At 41.5% G+C, this 18,101-nt stretch overlaps 1 protein-coding gene across 1 annotated transcript; it reads left to right on the top strand.

Moving 5' to 3' along the window:
* Positions 1-98: 98 nt before the first annotated feature.
* On the top strand, positions 99-17,482 carry l(2)41Ab (lethal (2) 41Ab). The gene is made up of 19 exons (XM_028314882.1): positions 99-298; positions 487-605; positions 1,010-1,148; positions 1,242-1,328; positions 1,444-1,576; positions 1,854-2,011; positions 2,210-2,323; positions 2,391-2,521; positions 2,658-2,800; positions 2,978-3,078; positions 3,152-3,334; positions 3,704-3,949; positions 6,663-6,831; positions 7,741-7,949; positions 8,508-8,627; positions 8,699-8,794; positions 9,276-9,479; positions 14,724-14,882; positions 16,737-17,482. Exons 1-19 carry the CDS (start codon positions 122-124, stop codon positions 17,073-17,075), a joined length of 3,027 nt encoding a protein of 1,008 aa, XP_028170683.1. The 5' UTR covers positions 99-121; the 3' UTR covers positions 17,076-17,482.
* Positions 17,483-18,101: the final 619 nt, after the last annotated feature.

Genomic DNA, 18,101 nt, shown 5'->3' with positions numbered 1-18,101 from the left:
TCTCACTTGACGCTAATTAAAAAGATAAACCGTTGCCTAGCAACAAACAAAGCTGAGTTTTGAAAGGACGCGCAATTTTGTAGATGTTTACGTGATTTCTTTGTTACAAAAGTTGTGAACAATGTCAGAGTCAACCAGGTCTGGTGGGTCGTACCAGCAGTGCCCGTGCACAGATGACAGCTCCAGCTCCTCACCGCTGCTGTCGCCAAGCTGCGTGTGTCCCAGAGATGAGCACGAGATCGTAGTACACGAGGAGACCTGTCTGCTCTTCAAGAATGAGAAGATTATATTTCCGCATGTAAGTTTTAACAGTCGGTAGAGATAAAAATAACCATTCTCAACCTAAAAAACAGTCTGGGCATCTGAATAAATTGTTCCAAGTTTCAGACGAAATCTGGTCTGCGACAATAGCCTTTAAAGGTGCAATAAATAAATAAATAAATTTCAATATAATTTTAGCTTCATAATTAATAACTTTTGTTGTAGGAGGCCCACGTTTGCGAATGCAATGACGAGCCTCAGTTCGAAGACGGCATCTGCAAGTGCTGTGCGTGCCCGGTGGACCAGTGCCGGTGCAAGAAGGCTGGCTGGGAGGTGTTTGATGAGTATGTAGTTGAGTTATCAGAGTTTAACTTTATACCATGGCGCTAGACTTAAAATTTTGATCACGGTAGCACAGTAAGTACATGCGGGTACACTCACCTCTAATAAACTTAATTTATTATTATTTTCTTGTCCTTTTTTTCTCCATTCTTTTACAAATAAAAGTCTGGGTAGATAACCTATCACATGGACCTCAGTCAAAGTATTAAGGCAACATCATGATGATAACGCTATCGTTTTTAAACGATATGATGATCTGCGTCAATTGAACTTGAATTACAGTTAACTAGATAGAGAGATAAAAGCTTTAAAAACTACATTACGTGAGTGTGCAACCCGACGTGCATGCCTTTAAATAGTAAAAGTTGCAGTGTTTAACTGAAATTGAATTTGAATTCTTCCAAAGATGGCGCAGCAAGCGCGACATAGGCGCCATGCCGGCGGTACTGGAGTCCACGCACCCGCTCATGCAGCGCTTCCAGATGACCCTCAAGCACTTCCTCGAGAAAGAGAACCAGATCGCCGAGGAGGAGATACTGAATCTGGTAAACGTTTATCATATTCAAAGAGTACATTCGGAACTAGGAAGGCATCGGTTGGTTAAGATTAAGACCGTTTAAAATAAAATCTCATTGCAGAAAGAAGAACTCCGTCTCAGTAAACTGGGCTATGATAGAGATCTGGAAGCCATATACCGCAGCGATCACGACACTAATGCACAAAGGGTGAGATTGTCATAAAAACTTATTACTAAAATTTTATCATGTATTTTTTTTATAAAAAGACCTATCCATCGGGTTATGTATTTTAGAGTACAAATTAGTTTCGTTGTTATTTTAGGCGTTGATAGGCGAATATGAAGCCACTCTGACCCAAAAGACGAAGGACAGGCAGGCCGCGGAAGAGAGAGCGCGCGAGGCTAACGAGAAATACAAGCGCGCCAAAGAAAAGCTGGAGCAGGACATTGTTACAGGTATGCAGTAACAACTATTCTACCCACGCACAATAGTCAATAGTCATATTATTAACACTTACCGCCTCAGTAACCACGATCTCCTTTTCTGCTTACATAAATATGTATAGCTTGTGGTCCACCCTCCTTCTTATTAAAAGTTTAAAAAATGTCCTTGACATTCAAAATTCCATTCGAGAAAGACAATATGATAGGACTTTGGACGCCTTAGGACTTTGGCTGAAAAACTAGCTTAGCAGGGCAGATATCTAAGATATTTCTCATTTCCACTCACCAGAAAGCGAAGCCACCGAAGAGCTGGAAGCTCTTACAACCCTGTGCCGGCAGTTGGAGGAGTGGCGTGAAGAAACGGAGTCGGACCTCACCGTCAGCCAGCGCATGTCCGACAAAATGCGAGCTGAGAAGCGTGCGTTAGCTGACGAGAAGAGGCAACTGGTAAGGATAGTATAGACGGGGCATCATCGGACCAGGTTAGTTCACAACTGGTAATCCAGTGGCATAGACATTAGATGCTCATTTCTCATGATCAGCCCAAGGTGATCCACACTTAGGCAGTCCAATGAGTTTGGACATAAGTAGACGCTAAGAAATAGGTAAACATGAAATTCTTTAATGATGACGTCTTTTTTCCAGGATATGATCATTTACGGTCTGAGCAATGAAGTATGGAAGTTGGAGTCGAAGCTGGAAATGTTCCAGAAGCAGCTGGAAATAAAAAACGTCGAGATGGAGAAAGTGAATGATAAGGTAGAGCTAGTTCCACAATCGTCAAAAACTTCCAATCATTTCCTTTCATTGTTATGATAATTTTTAGGTGACAGCATACGCTGCGGAGCTGGAAGACTTGGAACTGGATAAGAAAAGGCTGGTGAGCCTCTGGAACTCTGTGTTGGTGAATATACAACAGCGGGACAAAGTATACGATTCTGTAAGAGATGATTACAAGTAAGTTGTACAAAATTGATCGGATTAGTTAGTAGCTCAATTTTGGTGTAAGATTGTATACCTACATCTAGAATTCTAGCTAATTTTAATCTGAGGTAAATACTCTTGCGACTTACGGTACTGTAATGTCCCGTAGAATACTACAAGAGAACTACCGTACTTTGCTGAACAACCTGGAGATCACGAAGAAGGTGGTGATGGAGGAGATGAACCGCGGCAAGGAGCTCGCCATGAACAAGGACAAACTCATCTATGACATCGAACACGCCACCAAGCTGTGTAAGTATATGACCCATCTTATCATTAAATACCAACCAAGAGACCAATGGGTTTCTGCACACATGATTGTGTGCTGCCATATACATAATGTTGTGCAACTGGTCGATCGAACAGGATGGAATCAGATATAAAATATGTACTATAAATTAACTAAGCTTTATTTTGCGAAACCTACAGATGACACAGAAGATACAAAAAGAACGACTCTAGAAACTCAGATCGGTGAACTAGCCGAATCCATTGAAATGACTGAAAGAGACCAAGAAATGATCAAATCGGTAAGTTTCATTATTTCACAGCCCTTTGAATAAGATACTGACAATTTTACTAAACTATTGATAAAAATTACAGGAGAACCAAACAATGCTCAATATACTGAAGAGCACGGACAAAGAGGTCGATCGTAAGACAGAGTACAGACTTAAATTGGAGAATGAGATCCTTACGAATCTCCAGGAGTGTCTGCTAAATGACAAGGCCGTGGAGTCTATGGCCAACGGGATCAAGAAGATGAGGGAAATGTCTAGGAAACAGGTATGATTTTTCAGGATCCGCATAACAACTAATCTCACATACTGACTTCATAACCTGCTGCTAATTCAATGAGGGCTATCGTTTTTATACTTAACAGTTGGCACCCCTGGCGATTGACAGGACCTTACTCTACAGTGGCGCCATCTTGATGAGTGCAAATGCGATAGTCCTCCTACCACTTTCGCGCTCACCAGTTGGTGCCACTGTCTTCGCTACTAGCAAGTGACAGGACCTTACTCTACAGTGGCGCTAACTGGTGAGCGCTAAAACGATAGCCCTCAATTATTATCAATATGCTTGATAGAAACTTGATAGAAACCTTGATCCAGTATCGTCCAATATTTATTTGGTTTTTATCGATTTTATCAGGAAATATCCCTAATGGCTATGGAGAACCAACACGCCAAAGTGATGTTGGACATAGAAGTCCACCGCAGCAAGCAGGCGCGCAACAACCTTATTCTCGAGGAGAACCTGGCCAAGGTCCGCCAGAGGGAAAAGGAAATCGACCAGCTGCAGGAGAAGTACGACCAGAAGGCGCTGCTGGTGACCAGGAAGCAGAGGGAGTTGGATATCATCATCAAGAAGTTCAACGCTCTCAAGGAGATTTTCGATGTAACGGCCATTCTCAGATGAGCTAGTTTTTGCGTGTCCGGGCTGTTAAATCGTTAAAAATGACAAATTAGAGACATGCAAGTATTTTTACATGTTACTTAACAACCCTATCCAGTTGTGCATTAAATCATAGGCCTCTATTTGAAGTATTTGTGACCTAATTAATTTCATGAACCTCTGTTCTCTAATTACCGTGACGCGTCCGCACACCGACTTAATGTTAAAAGTTGGCTGTAATTTTTATGTCGTATAGATTTGGTTTACTCCATTCAACATTTTAAAGAGTACAAAAGATTGTCTTACGCATAGCAAAATATCTGTTCAATAGAACCATGCTGTAAATAATTAGAATTAAAAAACTGCTTGTCCGAGCGAAAGTCCTAATTCCCGTGACGTTTTCTGTTTTTGGGCACACAAGCCTAAATAATAATATTTGACACACCATTTACGCGCGCGGCGCGAGCCCTTAGTTAGTTCTAAGACCTGTTAACAAGTAGACGTCTATTGCGTTGGCGTATCGTCGTTGAATTGCGTAAGAGTATAATTACCATATCTTTGGTTTTCAATTTTTCTATTTACCATGTCTTTAATTTTATACTCGATTTTTTAAGATAGATCCACGTTGTTAATTTCAATAGATTCAGCACTTTGGCCTTCATACGTTGTAGTAAGACACTATTTGCATACGCTGAAGATTTTGGAAATTTTGAAGAAAAACTGTCGTTTTATAATTGCCATGTACTAATTACCATATATTTCTAATCACCGTTGTATGAAATTATTACCTACAAATTGCACTCACGATTGAATAAGTATGATGATAAAATATGAAATATACCTAGACTTTCGCATAACAACTTTACACGGACTTTTCTTCCAATCTGACATCAAAAATTTGAAAATCTTTCGTTAGAGTAACCTCGAAATAGATTCGATTTCATGACGAATGTTCAGCTTCAGTTGTTGGATTTAAGAGTATATTTTAACCCCTAAGGTGACCCCACAAAAAGAAGTTAGCTGGAGTGAAATTATGGCTTTCTGATGTCACCCCCGCGTGAAACATGTCTCGTGCCCGATATTTATTTTTACTATTAATATAATTGATATTAACATGTTAAATCATTAATTAATTCTAATATAATACCATTAAAATCTATCCATAATTATTACCTTTGCCCTAAGAAGATGAGATTGTCCAACAGTAACACTTACCTGGCGTGATCACATTAAGAACAAAAGGGAACAAATCAACAGACAATGGGACTTTTCAAGACAAGAGTGTATAGGCACTTTGTACCATCCTAAACTGCAACCTACCTGCTTTGTTATGCATAGAAAAAACTTCGTGATATGCAATGGATACTGGACAGAAGAAGCTTGGAGAACAAATTATATACAAATGCATCCTAAGACCCATGTAGACATATGACATCGACTTAGCCTCGCAAATGTAGAAATACTTTAACGTTTTCAAAATAAAGTAACAAAAATCTTGAGCTGTGCACCTTGGTTTACAAAGTCCACTGAAGTGATATCAAACGTCAAAGAGGATGTAGAAAATTCCTGTAAAGCTTACAACCAAAGACTAGACCTTCATGAAACCTATTTGCTGCATCCCTTTTAAATTCTGATAATTCTGCATTTAGGCTCAGGAGAAAGCGAATAGCATCAATCTGAACACTTATTGTAAAAGAATCGAGGTGACAAATCATGGGATATGCTGAGCTGGAACTGTCATTATTACAAATTCAATTTAATCTAATAATGGGTGATGGCTGATCGCAGATAGATTAAAAAGAGGAAAAATCACTTATATCATTAATTAATTTTTCGATATAAATGCATATGCGATCAAATTTGTGAGACCTCCTGATCCATTATCGGTACGTTAAATCGTTTATACCACATTTAAATCAAATAAATGCTGACTAAGATTCTGATTCAGCTAAATGCTTTCATTTGAAATGTGACACGTAGCCCCTTCTTGCTGAAACTAAGTGTTCCTGTTATAGCCTCGATTCTTGCAGTATACTGAAAATATCTTGATACAATAAATAATATAAATTTGTGTTTTTCTTTTTGCAAAGGGTTATTAAGTGTACCTACAGCGTTTTTTGTGACGCAATATATTTAAATACAAATTTATCAATGCAAGATGTTGTTTTGTTACTATTTTACATATCTTTTCTAATTACCGTTAGATTAAGTATTAGCCTTATCTAATTACCGTGACCATAAATTTTTTGGGTCTCATTTACGCGAAAACCACTTGGAATAATTTGACGCCTTTACGATTGTTAAATTCGTACTTTTCATGTGTTTCATATTTAAATGCGTTTAAGTCAATTAAGCCAAATTTCAAAAATGATATGGTAATTAGGCTGAGAACGCCTTATCGTGAGAATGACCGGTAAGTTTTAATATGATTATGACTCTATTAGGATTATAATGTTATGACTACAAAGAACATTTGCAGTCGTTCCTTAAAAAATATCTCCTATTTACCTACATAGGAGAGACGCCAGGACCTATTACTGACCCTGGCGTCTTATTAGTCGTTAGAAGTGTCTAAATGGGGCCATTTGGGTGAAGACGGCTTGGTGTGCCTTCACAAGTATTTCATTCAATACTACATTAATAGCTTAGTACATGTACAGGTACCTTCTTTTAATGTTGAGATCTGATACGCTCTACAAAGACCTGTTACTTCTAGATGAAATCCCCTCAAGAGCGGCGCATCGAGGAGTTGGAGCAGCAGATCAAGAGCCTGCGCGAGCGCACCGAGGGCATGCAGCACGAGTGGCTGCGGCTGCAGGGCCACGTCGTCAAGCTCACCGCGCACCACCAGAAGATTATCGCTGATATCAACCTCATCAACAAACGTGAGACCTTTTTCATATCACTCAAAATCAGATCGCGTTTTTTGATGGGTTGCCCGCGGAAGCGCGTAAAGCATCACGCAGTGATTCTGCCAATATTAGGTCAGAGTCAAGTGCTGTACGCCTACTGTCAGAAAGACATCGTCAGTTCATCAGTCTAGTGCAGCGGTTCCCGAATGGTGGTCCGCGGAACCCTGGGGTTCCGTGGAAAGGCCGCAAGGGTTCCGTAAAAAATATTATCCCACGTTTCGTGACCGACGTTGTTCGCTCGCACCGACTTGTTTACGCACAAGGGAGGGGCAGGGCGTGCGGGCGGAGTAGTACGGGGGTTCCGCTAGGAAAAGTATAATCAATTAGGGTTCCTTGGCAAAAAAAAATATGGGAAACCCTGGTCTAGTGAGACGTCTGTGAATAAACAGCCTGTGCACTGAATCCATGGGGTCAAAGTGACCTCGTCATCAAGCTTATATCCCAATTTAATTAATAGAGCGGTCTCTCTCGTAAGTTTCGGATCAAGATATCGGAAAAGGTTGGGATCCCGTGCACTGCATAATCGCCCAAAAACCTCGATTCCAATCTACCAAAGTCTCAATAATAGTAGAAGTCTCTGTACGAAACGTTTAACATGCCCTGTTTGGACTGGTTTCTGCCTAAATCTATACATGTTATAATTTGTAAAGCCAGGTCCGTGAGCACGTAGAATTTTGTCCAATGACCCCAAGCTACGCATCCTTATCGCTCGCGCGTAATTATATTGCTGTCGCGACTGTGCGACGGGCGCCCGCAGTGAGTGTGCGAGCGCAACAGAAACATAATTACGCGCGAGCGATAAGGATGGGTAGCTTGGGGTCATTGGATAAAATTCTACGTGCTCACAGACCGGGCTTTATATTATGTATCTTACCCCTTCAGAGATCCAAATCTGCGAGCAGAAGACGATGCGCATCCAGGCCGAGTGCGAGAACGTGTTGACGGAGCGCGGGCGCGTGGAGCGCTGTCTTCGCTCGCTGCGCGGCCGCCTGGAAGTCTTGGAGCGCACGCGCAAGGATGCGACGGAACGCAACGAAAACGCGCAGAGGTCCACGCAGGCTATTACGCACGAATACGTCGCTAATTTGAAGGTAAGTAAAATAGTTCCGAAGATAGTTATAATAATGAGGGTGAGTAAGATAATTCTGCTGCGTGAATGCTTGAAAGAGAGCGCACGCGCCATGAAAACTACTAGGCAAAGTCAAGGAACACGGTTGACGGGGCGCGGGTGAGTAGAGTGCTGTCTTCGCTCGCTGCGCGGCCGGCTGGAAGTCTTGGAGCGCACGCGCAAGGATGCGACGGAACGCAACGAAAACGCGCAGAGGTCCACGCAGGCTATTACGCACGAATACGTCGCTAATTTGAAGGTACGTTCGGCAATTCTGCTGCTTCATCTTGGTACTGATTGAAAGAGAGAGAGAACGTCGAGGTCTTATATTGGAGAGCACGCATAAGGTCATTCTGTTGCTTCACTTGATAGCTTGTTAGAGAGGGCGCTCGCGTAATTTCTGGGCTAATGCACAGATGACAACATCAGCAACAATTTAAGTCGCTTATTGAAAGAACTTTCCATTTCATTGATTGTGGATAGAACTGAAACTCATTTGCGTTCTATTCGACGTTGGTAAAAAGTTTTCCGTTTTTTACAGGATTCGGAGACCCAAATAATTCAATTGGAAGAGGAGATTGAGAACATGGATAAAGAAAAAGTGAACCTCACACAAGATTTAGATCGTGTTCAACGAGAGGCACTGATTTGGCAGAGAAAGGTATTTTACATTCAGCAACACCATCAATCAAGTATTTGAAGGATATTAATTAAAGTTATCATACATTTTAGGGGATATTGGCAGTGGAACTGAAGAAAAACATTCACAACGCCAAGTCAGCGGCAGGTGAAATTGGGCAAATGCGCAACGAGATTCATCGAATGGAGGTGAGCAAACCATACTCACCAAACTACACCACGCCGCATAATGTTGAATCCCGAGCAAGGGTCGGCGCTCTTGAATTTATACTGCTGCACTTCTTCTTCTTGTCGTGTCGACAACAAACCTACACAGCGTCAGCCAGTCAGTAGCCTTCATTAAATCTTCCTGCGTGCAGTTGTTTGGGCACGCACATCATGTTCTTCGTCGACTGGGGAACAAAACCACACTTGCACTCCAAGTTTGAGCCATCCAAGAATCCCCACCTGAACAGATTGTCCTTACTACGGCCTACCTGCGTCCGAAGTCTATTTAAAGATTTCCAGGTAGGCCAGGGGAGCCCATGTCCAGGCGGAGGACTCTCAGACATAGGGACAAAAGGGACTGCAGCACTGTATGACACTATATTGAGCTTCTTTAGTCCTCCTGACAGTTGCATTATCATTGATAGTCCTTATTACAATAGTATAAATTCATGAACTTTTCTAGGTACGTCGCGAGCAACTCCGCCGTACCGGCGAGAAGCTGGCCGAAGATCTGGCTTTGTACGTGACGCGGCGCGAGACAGCCATGGAGAAGACCCGCGCGGCCGCTGCTGTGGAAAAAGCCCACGGCGCCTCCGGGCAGACCTCGCAGTCGGTGTACCATCACAAGCTGCGACTGGCTAGAGCTGACGTCGCAAGAGTAACCAAGGTTTGAAACTAAATTGCATGTATGTTTCTATGACGAAGAGAGCTATCTTCTGAGTTTGTGGCTGAAGATCTGGCTATGTACGTGACACGGCGGGAGACAGCTATGTAGATAAGGCCGACGGCACCTTGGGGCAGACGTCGCTGTCCGCGTACCATCACAAGCTGCGACTGGCTAGAGCTGACGTCGCGAGAGTCACCAAGGTTAGAAACGAAATTGCGTGTATGCTTCTATGACGAGGAGAGCTACAGGCCCACGGCGCCTTCTGGCAAACTTCGCAGTCGGTGTACCATCACAAGCTGCGACTAGCTAGAGCTGACGTCGCAAGAGTAACCAAGGTTTGAAAAAAAAATCATAATAAAGAATTGAGTGTATTCTTCTATCACGATGAGATTCTACCTTCTGAGTGTGGCCAAAGATCTGGCCTTGTACGTGGCGCAGTCGGTGTACCATCACAAGCTGCGCCTGGCTAGAGCTGACGTCGCAAGAGTAACCAAGGTTTGAAACTAAATTGCATGTATGCTTCTATGACGAAGAGCTATCTTCTGAGTTTGTGGCTGAAGATCTGGCCTTGTATGTGACGCGGCGCGAGACAGCCATGGAGAAGACCCGCGCGGCTGCCGCCGTAGAGAAGGCCCACGGCGCCTCCGGGCAAACCTCGCAGTAGGTGTACCATCACAAGCTGCGCCTGGCTAGAGCTGACGTCGCAAGAGTAACCAAGGTTAGAAACGAAATTGCGTGTATGTTTCTATGACGAAGAGAGCTATCTTCTGAGTTTGTGGCTGAAGATCTGGCCTTGTACGTGACGCGGCGTGAGACAGCCATGGAGAAGACCCGCGCGGACGCTGCCGTAGAAAAGGCCCACGGTACCTTGGGGCAGACCTCGGAGTCCGTTTAACATCACAAGCTGCGCCTGGCTAGAGCAGACGTGGCGAGAGTGACCGAGGTTGGGAACGAAATTGAAGAAATGGTGAAATTGTGTGTATTTTTCTATCACGACGAGATGCTACCTTCTGACTTTGTGGCCGAAGACCTGGCCTTTTCTGTGATAAACTAACGCTGCGGATCAAATTAAAGGATACCTTTTGTGGCCTATTATGCGGTAGGCTTAAGTTTATCGTTAGGGTCTAGCCACACTGGCGGATTGCAAGCGGTTTCAGAGTAGAGCGGCGACGCGGCGAACACACCGCTTCTCCACGGCAATGACATCACGGGTGCGCGGCGAATACGAGGCGCAAACTCTAGGCGTGTTCGCTGCATCGCTGCTCTGCTTTGAAACCGCTTGCAATAAGCTCACTCAGCGTGGGACTGGCCATACAGTCGGGGTGGCATTTGCCAGCCGGGCCCCAGCCTGCGCGGGCCCCCCAAGGGCCTGGGTTGCGGGGCATGCGGCAACCGTAGTTTTCACCCCTTTTTTCAAGATGGCGGTTGGGGGACAAGGGTGGCGACCTCAAAAACTTGAGGTTAATCTTCTATTGACCACATTGACCCACACATGTCCCAAAAATAAAATTGCGTCCTCTAATAAATGCAATACTCGGAAAATTTTAAGCGCACATCTCTATGGGTGGAGAAAATTTCAGAATTAACAGCCGGACAAGACAAATTGAGACGATTACAGAATATCGGAAAAACAAGATGGTGGGCTAAAGATAAAGCCTTGACCACTGTTATGGAGAAAACTCGATATGTGGCGTTGATAAAAACTTTATAGCCTGACCAGGAACATAAAAACCCTCGCCATGTTGCGGAAAATTAATGGTACTAATTTCTTTTAATGGCAACAGTAACTGAAAACTTCATTGACATGTCACCTTGCATGTCAGTCTATTGCTGTCAAAGTGTAAACAAACTTTATTTTAAATGTGCGCAATTGATTTTGTGAATTAAATTGCTAAAATCTTTTTATAGTCGTGAAAGAAAAGTGGTTCACAATGTGTTAAAGTATTTGTCGAAGAGAAATACTAAGGGTTCGGACAATATTTTCATTGAATAATGTTTCCGACAAAGGTTGTCAAATTGACTGACATGTTTATCTTATAGTACAGTCAACTATGAAAATTAGCTGTGGTTTGTTTCAACTACCTATTTTAAAGTTTTTTGTCACTTTGTAAGTATTGAATTTTATGGAATTGGGAAAGAAGTACCGAGCTTGAAGCGTTCATGAGCAGACATTGTAGTTGAATATTCAAGTTCAGAATTTGATTATTGATGAATAATAATAAAATCCTACTTGCTCGATTGATGGTTTCATTTAATTTATTTAAACCAGTTTACCTATAATATAATACGTTTTTGTTAATTTATGAAAATATTAAATAAGCCTATAATCCTGAATCCTGATACATAAAGTTAGCCTATTAATTTAATACAGGTACGACTGTACCCAGTGTTGCACTATCAAATGCAATTGAAGCGCCTCTATGCCAGGGTTTTTATGTTCCTGGTCAGGCTATAAGTGCCATATCATCGAGCACGGAGTTCGAGCCAAAGGTTTCGTTCCAAGCAAAGGCTTTGATGGATTCTTTTTTGAAATTCGAAACAATCCTGACAGCCTTCACATTCAAGAAAATGTTTGACCTATCAACCCCAGTAAGCCAATATCTCCAAACCCCTACATTGGATTATCTTAAAGCTTGGGGATTCATCAAATGTTTAGATATGGATTTACTAAGATATTTAGATACTTTTGATGATGTTTTCAAATCTGCATGTTTATTTGCATCCGATGTTCAAGACTTGATGCACGCTGAAAACATTGATCTCGACATACAAACCACGTTACCGTTACGAAGAATTTCTAAAAAACCGAAGAAACATGACCAGTTATGTAAAGATGAAGTAACATTGGACCCGAAAAACTTCAATAGAATCAAAGAAAATGGGATTCCTAATGACGCACTGAAGTCTATTGCATCAATTGTAAATCTTGATCGAGAGTTGCTGTCAAAAGAACTGGAATCTTTTGCAAATAATTTTAAGGAACTGTCTAAAACTCTATGGGATGAGCACATTTCTTCTAGGCAGCATAAGCAAGATTCATATTCACAAAGCGACGAAGAAAACGACGAAGATGTTTTAGACTTAGACCAGGCAGCAAAGGACGCCATGTGTTTTGCCGGAAGTGGTTTGGACGTCTGTCAAAGTTGCATACCATGTGCATGTAAACTTTTACTAGCGGCCGCCCGCGACTTCATACGCGTGGATCCCGTTTTACCCGCTTCATCTATCTTACGCGGTTTAGATTTTTTCATAAAAATGTTTTTCCCCGCTAACTCCCGTTCCCGTGGGAATTTTGCAATATCCTGTTGTAACTAAGCTTTAAGTTTACTAAGGTACCTGCATGCCAAATTTCAAGCGTCTAACTTAAGCGGTTTAGATTTTTCATACAATAGGATTTTCCCGCTAATTCCCGTTCCTGTGGGAATTTTGCAGTATTCTATTGTAACTAAGCTTTAAGTTTACTAAGGTACCTGCATGCCAAATTTCAAGCGTCTAACTTAAGCGGTTTAGATTTTTCAAACAAAAGGATTTTCCGCTAATTCCCGTTCCCGTGGGAATTCCTAAGTATACTATAACCTGTCCAGGAGTATGAAGAATAATTGTACCAAGTTTCGTTAAAATCCGTCTAGTAGTTATGTTTCTATAAGGAACATACAGACGGACAGACAGACAAAAATTTTACTGATTGCATTTTTGGCTTCAGTATCGATCACTAATCACCCCCTGATAGTTATTTTGAAAATATATTTTATGTACAGAATTGACCTCTCTACAGATTTATTATAAGTACTTATAGATAACATGCATATCAGCACGTACACCACAATTTCATTCACGCAAGTGACTTGTGAGTGTTGTGAGAGACGATTTTCAGCATTAAAGCGCATTAAAACGAGACTTCGTTCTCTACTGGGGCAAGAACTGTTAGATTCATTAATTATATTAAATACAGAATCGGATCTAATCAAGGATGACGAAAACAGCAGCTTTTACGATCGAGTCATTAAGAGCGTTTACGCCGTTTGGCNCATTAAAATTCAAATTTTTTTCTGCTGAACATAGGCTGTATAAAATATTCTCAAAATAGTAAAAGTTATTGATTAGGACAAATGTATACCATTATTTATAATTATGGAGTCGGTGTTGGAAGATTTGAAGATTTTATAGTTTCCTTGAGCTGTCACTTGTCAGCCTGGCACACTTTTACGATGGTGGATCAAAGTATTTTGGTTTGACTATAGAACGTGAGAACACGCACACAGTCATAATTATTTTAGTGTGAATAAAACTAGCATCGAAATTACCTAAACTTGACATGCCACGCTAGACGTAAACGCTCTTAACTGCTTAGCTGAAAGTTCTCCTCTTTTAAAAAAAATGTTGATTGGCTAGCTTTATATTATTATTTGTTAAAGCCTGGTCCGTGAGCACATATAATTTTGTCCAATGACCCCAAGCTACCCATCCTTATCGCTTGCGCGTAATTATGTTGCTGTCGCACTCGCACACTCACTGCGGGCGTCCGTCGCACAGTCGCGACAGCAATATAATTATGCTCGAGCGATAAGGATGGGTAGCTTGGGGTCATTGGACAAAATTCTACGTGCTCACGGACCAGGCTTTATTAGTAAATACCTACTTATTATTTTACTATATTTTAGTACCTATTGTAATAATTTTTTTATAGATTGTTCATCTCAATTTGTGTATCTCAGTATTTTTCGATAGTATCCCATCACCATGATCTAGTCTCGGGCCTCGGCATTGCGATCAGCCACCCGGGCCCCTCCGGCCCAGTCCGACCCTGAGCTCACTAGCAATATTAGGTTAATATTACTGACACTAAAAATGTCATGCTTGAATGACCATCCACTCCATTTCATTTACCAAAATGAGCCACAGTATACACCACTACATTTTTTTTCATAAAGTTGTTTTTTTATTAAGTTTTCTTTAGTCCGCATTTTACGTGTCACAGCTGGGGCACTCCGCTGCTCGCTAGTAGAGTAGTCGTACGCGCTCGCACATTGCCCCGATCTGTCTGTCTCGCTCCCGCCTCGGCCTTCCAGTGTTTTAAGTGCTAGCGACGCGTGTGTCCATAAATTACCAATTTTGGGATGAAATTTTGAGTAACTTTATCTTTTTTTTGCATAAATAGGATCAGTATAAATAATTACTTATTACCCAGATTTTTTTTTTTCGGTGATAAAAATGTAGTGGTGTATAGGGGTACACTGCTTCCAGGACTTGGCCGAAGCCAAAACCCACATGGAGCATCTGCAGCAAGAGCAGGCGCGGCTGGAGCGCGAGGTGACGGACACCGCGGCCACCAACGCGCAGCTCGAAGAAAATATCGCCAGCCTGCTGCACGAGTGCCGGGACGCCGAGCGCCAGAAACAATGGGTAAGGTCATACCACAGAATAATAATAAGTACTACGTACAGAAGTTTTACTTCGCGAAGGTATTTAAAAAAATGTATGCTCAATGTTATTAACAATATGGTGTAATTTAGCCTGTCTCAAGAGTCAAGCACCATTTTGTTGACAAACGTCAGTGATCGGCACTGCGCCGAAGCTATAGGGCTGACTTCGGTAAAATGATGTGACGTGAGGTGCCAAACTGCGGAAAATGGCGGAGGAAATACATGATTTAGCATGAATTATCATGAATAATATTAACTACTTATTTACCTCTCAGTGTCTTGAGGCAACTTAAAAAACTACATTCTGTGTTTTTATTATTATTTAGGCAGTTAAACACCGCACAGTATTTATTTTCTTCCATCATACACAAGAATACGCGGTGCGTGAGTCAATGTTCGCTCGTATGTGAGGCCTTGTCGAATAGTATCCTGTAGGTGGGCCATCGTGCGTGTTTTGTTTTCGATGTAAACTCGCGGAGATGAACAGGCCTGGTCATACGTGCGATAGAGCAATACCGGTAGCTGTGATACTAGAAAGCCATTTACCACTGCGACCACCAACGCGCAGCTCGAGGAGAATATTGCAGGCCTGCTGCACGAGTGCCGGGACGCCGAGCGCCAGAAACAATGGGTAACAAAACAACATACACAGTGGAAGATTTCAACTCAATGAGGGCTATCGTTTTTATACTTAACAGATGGCACCCTTGGCGATTGACAGGACCCTACTCTACAGTGGCGGTCTATTCCACTTTGATCACCTGGCTTTGATGACCCAGGTGATCAAAGTCCACTTCCAGTGACAATTTAATGTCCTTTGATCACCCAAGAATATGATGCCCTGGGTGATCAAAGTGGACTCCAGTTAAATTATTATTTTAGTGTCCTTTGATCACCTACATACAAAGCACACCTCTGAATAGACACGTCATGTCCAATTGTTATAAGTACAAACATTTTCTTAATATAGACATTTTTTTTACAGCATGAAATATTTTAAAGCGTTACTTACCTAAACAATGTTTGTCCGTACATTAAGTATAAGAGGAAGTGTGATTTGTATGTAGGTGATCAAAGGACACTAAAATAATAATTTAACTGGAGTCCACTTTGGTCACCCAGGGCATCATATCCGTGAGTGATCAAAGGACACTAAATTGTCGCTGGAAGTGGACTTTGATCACCTGGGTCATCAAAGCCAGGTGATCAAAGTGGAATAGACCACAGTGGCGCCATCTTGATAAGTGCAAATGCGTTAGTTCTCCTACCTTTTTAGCGCTCACCAGTTGGTGCCACTGTCTTCGCTACTAGCAAGTGACAGGACCTTACTCTACAGTGGCGCTAACTGGTGAGCGCTAAGACGATAGCCCTCATTATAGATCGTTTCATCCACGAAGACGCGCCCTCACCATTGTTCCACTAATGTTAGAGTGTTATCCCTAATTCCCTACACGCTAAATTATACATGAGTGCACACGCACACTACAATAATGACGCTCGGATTGCTCGGGCAAAAATTGGTGGGGCGCGTCTTCGTGGATGAAATGATCTATACCAACAATTTATTTTCCTGGAGATGCAAATTAATTGTTTTATGCACTTTCTCCACTACATGGTGTAATTCTTTAATGATGAATTATAGTATTTTTCATAGAATTAAGATATACACTAAAAAGCAAAATGGAACTAATTAACCATCATTAAGAATGATCAATCTCGCTGTTTTTGCCAAGTGAAACTATCATGTAACGCGAATTCTCTTTCGATATTTGGATGCCATTCCCCTAAAACTGAGCAATAGGCGACGAAACGATAAAGCCCTCTCACATTTCAGTTGCTAGAGCGCGTCGTGCGAAGCCAACGTCTGGGCAACGAGCTGGCCACCGCCATCAAACGCCAGTCGGTCAAGGTGAAGAAGCCTAAATCCGCCGTACTTACCGAATACAACCAGGCCCGGGCCCTCAACGACCGCCTGAAGTTCATAGTCGAGACCTTACAAAAGGAGTACCCTTACTTGGGAGACAAGTTTGAGAGCATCATGAATACTTTGAATATCCACTCGCCCGATAGCTCGCCCAGACTCGCAGAGGAAGCGGGCGAGTGTTCACAGATGAGCATTTTGGAAGAAGACGAAGACTCAAATGTGGCCGAAAAGCCACTGGAGTGCCCGTAATTTGATATATTTTTTCTCCGTAATTTATGTTTTTCTATAGTGTGTGTTCAGTAGCGAAATAAAATTTGTAATCAACATAATATAGAATTTATTTAAATAACCATTTTTCTAAATAAATAACTAATATTTGTACAATAGCTAAAAATATAACAAATTAAAAATAATTTGACAAAGATTTACCCCATTCCATTTTTAGAAAGCAAATTGATAACATTCATTGTGTGCCCGGTCATAGTACATTAATTTCAAAACCCTGATTCCATATAAATCTATAGGATTCGTCAATTTTTAAAATAAATAACCAGGGTATTGTTTGCTAATATAGCACAACAAAATATACGATAAATTATTAAATTATAGGTACCTATCTAAAGACACGAATGCGTGGTGAACGTCAGAATGGCGGGTGTATGGTCACAGAAATGAATAATATAAATATTAATTTTTAATACCTGAGGTGTACCTTTATGTACCTTTAGTTAATAATTTTGTACTTCCCTAATACGGGAACAATTTAAATTACAAAATGAGCCGCCAACCTGATATCAGGTTGGCGGGTGTATGCTGAAATTGGACGAAACAGGTAAGTTATGGTTTTCTTATATTTACCATTATTTAGTACCTCAAATGTACCTCACAAATATATTATGATAAACCAAATGCGACGAATAATTAACGAGAAAATTGATACGAAAAATTTGATGTCCACCATTTTTTTGATGGCCACCATTTCTTTTAACAAGTTAGAAAGTTGACACTGACACAGATAATACATACCATACAGATATTTTTTTAAAAGAAATGGTGGCCATCAAAAAAATGGTGGACATCAAATTTTTCGTATCAATTTTCTCGTTAATTATTCGTCGCATTTGGTTTATCATAATATATTTGTGAGGTACATTTGAGGTACTAAATAATGGTAAATATAAGAAAACCATAACTTACCTGTTTCGTCCAATTTCAGCATACACCCGCCAACCTGATATCAGGTTGGCGGCTCATTTTGTAATTTAAATTGTTCCC

This window comes from Ostrinia furnacalis, unplaced genomic scaffold, assembly GCF_004193835.3.
Source record: "Ostrinia furnacalis isolate ACB-3 unplaced genomic scaffold, ASM419383v2 OfSCF4915, whole genome shotgun sequence".
Taxonomy (NCBI): domain Eukaryota; kingdom Metazoa; phylum Arthropoda; class Insecta; order Lepidoptera; family Crambidae; genus Ostrinia; species Ostrinia furnacalis.
The sequence above is the reverse complement of the archived record's forward strand: the minus strand, read 5'-3'. Positions and strand labels throughout refer to the sequence as shown.